The sequence below is a fragment of the Musa acuminata genome, chromosome BXJ1-11 (genome assembly GCF_036884655.1).
Source record: "Musa acuminata AAA Group cultivar baxijiao chromosome BXJ1-11, Cavendish_Baxijiao_AAA, whole genome shotgun sequence".
Taxonomy (NCBI): Eukaryota; Viridiplantae; Streptophyta; class Magnoliopsida; order Zingiberales; family Musaceae; genus Musa; species Musa acuminata.
The window spans coordinates 3,304,954-3,311,029 of NC_088337.1; the positions used below are offsets into that span (position 1 = coordinate 3,304,954).

The window sequence follows — 6,076 nt, forward strand, 5'->3', positions numbered from 1 at the left end:
AAAACAGGACACATGTGATAAGAACAACCCGAATTTAAAATCCATTCATTTTTAGACATCGTCCTGTCATCAATAGCAGAAAAAATATTTCCAACATTCTCATCAGTTGCTACACTAACTTCAGCAGACTCAATAGTTTTCTCAACAAGTTTTCCCTTTTGCTTTAATTTATTTTTCAATTTAAAACAATCAGATTTAATGTGCCCCATTTTATGACAATATCTGCATTCCAAATTTCTATGTCTGGATTTAGATCTAGATTTAGATCTACTAGTGTCAAATTCTCTTTTATCCATTCTCCCCCTAACAACCAGACCCTAAACCTGATTCTCTCTACTTACCCCAGTGATATTCCTGTCTATCTGCTCCTTAGATTTCAGTGCAGATTTAATTTCTTGATACAAAACTATTTCTTTTCCATAAATCAAAGTATCACGAAAATGCTTAAAAGATTGGGGAAGAGAACACAAGAGTAACAAAGCTTTATCCTCATCATCAATTTTTGCATCTATATTCTCCAAATCCATAACCAAAGAATCAAACTTATCAAGATGTGAGAGTATAGATGTACCTTCAGTCATCCGAAGCATATATAGACTCTGCTTCAAGTAGAGACGATTCTCCACTGTCTTCTTTATGTACAAGGCTTACATGCTCTTAGCCGTAGTCTCCGTAGCTACCTCCCGTAAAACCTCGTCAGAGAGATTTAGAATGATGCTAGATCGGGCTTTCTTATCCATACCCGCAAGATCTTCCTTTGACGTACCATCTGGAATGTTCTCAGCACCCTGAAATGCCAAATCAACTCAGTCTTGAACCAGAATGGCCTCTATCTTGAGTTGCCACATGTCGAAGTTGACATTTCTGTCGAATTTCTCGATAACAATCTTTGTTATTGTCATTGTTGCGACAATAAAATGGAAAGAATAAAAGCGAGACAAGAACACCAGAACCAGATATACGTGGTTCGGTCAATTGACCTACATCCACGGACGAAAGAGGAGCAAATTACTACTATAAAAGTGGGACACTTACAAATGCCTTAGGAAGATATTCCTAGGCCATAAAACACCTTCAGCTTACTAAACAAGAAAAACCCAAATCGTAAGCACGTTTTCTTGTCTGATTTTCCCGATGTGGGACTATGGGACTTGCCAAACTAACAGAGACTAATGGGAAGGAAGCAACTTACGTTTTGGGGCCGGTGTCTTGATGGAGACAGGACCAAGAAGACCGAGCGGGAGGAATCGTTAGAGATTTTTAGCCTATATATAGGCGTCCTAACTTCGAGTTGTTTGTGACCAAATCGAGAGAGTGTGTGTGTGTGTGCGCGTAACTAAGCATGGATCCGAGACTAGAGGAAGCAGCTTATGCGGGAGACCTCACTTTGTTGCGGCGTTTGCTACAAGAAGACCGGCTCCTGCTCCACAGGCAAGCCATCGCCGCGGCTCACCTGTCGGACAGCCCCCTCCACATCGCTGCATCGCTCGGCCACTCCGACCTGGTCCGGGAGATCCTCACCGTAAACCCGGAGCTCGCGCATGGCCGCAACCGCGAAGGCCTTTCCGCCTTGCACCTGGCCGCTGCCCAAGGCCACTTATCCGTGGTGAACGAGCTGCTGCAGTACGCAGCCGCTGCCAATCTCTGCTTGGCGACCGACAACGATGGCTTCATGCCGGCCCACACTGCAGCCTTACGAGGCAGGCTTGATGTATTGACTGTGTTACTGGATGCGTGCCCGGAGTCCGCGCGAGCTGTGACATCGCAAGGTGACTCCATCTTTCATCTTACTGTGAAATCAAACAGCTTCGAGACCGTGCAGTTCTTGCTGAACAGAACAGATGAAAACGATGAGCTGCTCAACTCCGGAGATGCGAAAGGCAACACCGTCCTGCACCTTGCTGTGGCCAGAAAACAGCTCCAGGTAGGTATTCCTGATCCCGAAGGCATCCCGTACATCTTGAGACACAGCCTTGTCATAGCAAAAAGATACAAGTATTTTGCATTTCATTCACGAAAAGCAAATGGAAATAGTAAGGAGCTACATGTTCAAATTAACTTCAGACACAAATAAAACATCATCATAGTACAACATAAATCTCATAATATTTAGATTTAATAATTTTAGAAATTTAAATCTCCTAAAAAATAACTTAGATAAACAGAATTCTGGTTTTTCTCCATTACCCCCTTTATTTGAAATAAGTTCTCGATGAAAATATCATATTAAATAATTATTTATTAATATGACATAATATTAATAATGATGTCTAATAGTGCTTATTCTTTTAACATGTTCAATAAATATCTTGGGTGATAATCCTTTCGTTAATGAATCTGTAATCATAAGGACAATGCTAATATATTCAATTAATATTATTTATTTCTAAACTTTCTTTTTTCACCGCTAAATATTCCATTTTCATATATTTATCACCTTTATAGCACTCACTTTTAAAGAAGAATACTATTACAAAATTATCATAATAAAGTTTTAAATTTTTTTAAAGAGTAAATCATGAAAACGAGATTTGAGCTTTTGAATTGTAGCCTTCAAACATGTCACAAACTAAACTTCTATGATGAATGTAGCAATGATGGACTGCTTTTATTTTGCCCTCATCCACAAAATTGCTCCTCAACTAAAAGGAACAAATAGTCAAGTGTTATTTTTTTTATATCAACACATCTAGCAAAATCTGAATCTAAACATCCAATTACTTCGAGATTATTTGATCTCCTATGAGCGAGTATATAATCCTTCATTCCTCATAAATATCTTATAACTTTCTTTATAGCTTTTTAATAGTCAAATCTAGAATTACGTTGATATCTGCCCAATATTCCAATAGCAAAACTGATGTATGACCTAATACAAATTTAGGCATGCATTTAACTTTCCAGGATAGATACATAAGGAATTCTTTTCATTTGTTCCAATTCATTCTTTGAACATTGCATAAGATAAATTTACCCCCTTTCCAAATTGGAATAATACCTCCTAAATAATTTTTTTTACTTTTTAAAAGTTTTATTAATATTTTTTTTATGAGATAATCCTAATAATCCTTATGATTGATCTTAAAATATTTTAATTCCTATCACATGGGTTGCCTCTCTCATATTTTTTAATTCAAAGTTTTTAGAAAGATATTTTTTATTTCATATAATAAACCAAGATCCATAGTAACTTGCTCCCACCAACCTTCGTATATGTATATAGATCAATAGTATTTTCATAAATGTAAAGAATTTTTTGTATTTAAGATATCAGTGTCGAGAAGTTTGTATAATTTCATATATTGATTTCTTAAGTTTATATATCATGTGTTTCTTCCCTTTAATTGGAAAGCCTTTAGGTTGGTAGATGTAAATTTCTTTCTCCAAGTTCTCATTTAGAAACATCTTTTTTCATATCTATTTGGTGTAACTCTAAGTTATAACAAGCTAAGATCATAAAAAGTTTGAAAAAATCTTTTCTGAAAATTAAATAAAATATTTTTTTATATAATCAATGCTATCTTTTTGAGTGAAACCTTTAGCACATGACCCGGTATATATTATCATTCAAGTACAATTTGATCTTAAAAACCTATTAATAATTGACTTTTTTACATCATTCAAGTAATTCATCAAAGGTCTCAAACTTGATTTTCATTCAAAGATTTTAATTCTTGCATTAACCTATTTTTTTAGAAATTATAGTTTCAATGGCCTATAAAATAAAACTGGACCATCATATATAACTAAGTCACTTTTGACTATGGTAAATAGACCACATAATTATTAGAAATAATAGATCTCCTTTATTTTGAGATATTCTTAATATTATTATTTGTGATTGACTTGTTATAGACTGATTGATGTTTATTTCATCATGGAATGGTTGATCATTTATTTATTTATTGCTCTTGAACATTATCAAATTGTTTAACGGTTTGGGGGAACAACAACATTGAAGTTACTAGTAAAGCTACCTCTATTTGAATTTTTTAAATAATTGTATTTCGTGAGTCACCACTCTCACTTATTTTACAATTCTGAGAATAAAATCTATACCTCTTAGATTATAAATATTAAATAATAAAAACATAATTTGATACGATAATAAGATAAACAAATTCAAAAATAAAAGTTATAAATATTAAATCATGACTATGATACCATATCTAAATAGTTTAATTCTTAAATAGTTTAATTCTTGCACAACTAAAACATCATTGTGCACAACATAAATCTCATGATCTTTAGATTTAATGTTTTTTTAATAAAATCAACTTTAATTGAAAAAAAATACCTTGACATAATTCTAGTTTCCCTTGTTTTGACATATGCTATGGATGAAAAGAGAGGATCATGTTCCAAAATTTATAGTGACAAAAGATGTCTTTCATCAAAATATTAATTTGAAATTAATATATATTAATTAGGAAGAGACATCTATCCGAGAATTGCATCTTTTATCGTTAATAGATACGATCTTTAATATCATAAGAATCAAAAGTCATGTGTGCCACGTTAATTCTGACACATAGCTCGAATGAATGCAGATCGTGAAGTTGCTTCTGGGAAGGCGAGGTATCGAAGTTAACGCCACAAACATGAGAGGCGATACCGTCCTTCATATGCTACTGGATTCACCCTTCCAACATGGAGATCTATTGTTGGGAGAACTGATTCCGGCAGCAGGTGGAAGAACCGCCGCAGAAGAAGGGAAGACTCAACCGAAGTCGTCACCGAGTGATGCCAGAGCCTCTGCCACTATCGCGTCACACAGAAGCCGACCAAATCGTTGGAACCCCTTCCGACGCCAGGCTCGACCTTCTAAGGATAACCGCAGCCCCCGAAAAGTATTGTCTGAACTTAAAGAAAGGTACAACAACAATCCAGCAACACTAATGTTGGTGGCGACGTTGATCGCCACCATCACATTCCAAGCTGGGCTAAACCCCCCTGGTGGGTTTAAGCAGAAAGATGATGATGGGCCGACTCCCCCCAATACAAAAGTCAATTTTCATGAGAGTTCAAGTGAAGGAGAGGCGGTTCTAAAATATGGTCTCAAGTTATTCCTGCTGTTCGACATGTTCGGGTTGTTTGCATCCTTGAGCATCATCCTCTTGTTGATATGTTGTGTGCCCAGACGGACTAAAATGGCGATGGGAATCCTAAAGTGGATTCTATGGCTGGCGGTGTTCTCGACGGCATTAGCATTCTCGACCGCCATTGTGCGAATATTTTCCTATCAGCTCGACACTGTCATCCTTCTCATGAGTTGGTTCGGAATTCTCAGTCTCTTCATGGTTTGGGTGTGCTTTAGAGCGATCAGGTGCTTGTTGCGTAAAGGTGGATGCTGGAAGAAGAAAGATGGAGAAGGAGAAAGCCATGGAGGCCCCACAAGGGCCGTTGCCATCTGCACGAAGATTTTGGTGGGCGTGTTGATAATAATTCTTTTAGGAGTATTTTCTTTTGTAAATTATTTAGTGCTTATTTATATATTGAGTAGGTCAAAATAGAATAATATGACCTATCATTATTCTTATATGGTTTATCCTTTATCATCTTTTAAAGTTACTTTATCTTATTTTCAGAATGTAATTTGCTTTAATCATTAGTAACTTTGGTTTTGTTGTTACAGATGATTTATGAGAGTTTTGTGGAACATTATATCTCTTACATATTAATGATGTATTTATTTAAAAACACTGGATTCAGCAGATCTAAAACTTATCAATAGTACAATGATGCACTAATATATTTATAAAATCTTAAATATCTGAATCATTATCCATACTAGAATAATTTAGAACCGACATAATATTAAATGGTGCATAAAAGATAACAAGGATTTAATGTATAGAATTATCAATTATTAACAACTGTGTGCCTATACTTATGTTGCACTTCAAAAAAGAAACATAATTAATCCTTCATAAATACTTTTTTTTTATTATATAAAAGGACTTTAGAATATCTTTTATGTCTAATTTGGATTTTTTTTTCTGTATCAACTATAATATTTTTATATTATTACTATTTTTATTTAATTTTTTTAGGATATTTATTTTATTTGGAAAAA

General features: G+C 34.8%; 1 protein-coding gene across 1 annotated transcript; it reads left to right on the forward strand.

Moving 5' to 3' along the window:
• Positions 1-1,342: 1,342 nt before the first annotated feature.
• On the forward strand, positions 1,343-5,439 carry LOC135596383 (uncharacterized). Its single transcript, XM_065088442.1, has 3 exons — positions 1,343-1,924; positions 4,551-5,300; positions 5,344-5,439. Exons 1-3 carry the CDS (start codon positions 1,343-1,345, stop codon positions 5,437-5,439), a joined length of 1,428 nt encoding a protein of 475 aa, XP_064944514.1.
• The last annotated feature ends 637 nt before the right edge of the window (positions 5,440-6,076 follow it).

Coding starts and splice junctions, on each gene's coding strand:
- LOC135596383 (XM_065088442.1), top strand. CDS start 1,343: ATGGATCCGAGACTAGAGGAAGCAGCTTATGCGGGAGACCTCACTTTG. Junction 1,925..4,550: donor TGGCCAGAAAACAGCTCCAG/GTAGGTATTCCT, acceptor GAATGAATGCAG/ATCGTGAAGTTGCTTCTGGG. Junction 5,301..5,343: donor GAATTCTCAGTCTCTTCATG/GTTTGGGTGTGC, acceptor TGTTGCGTAAAG/GTGGATGCTGGAAGAAGAAA.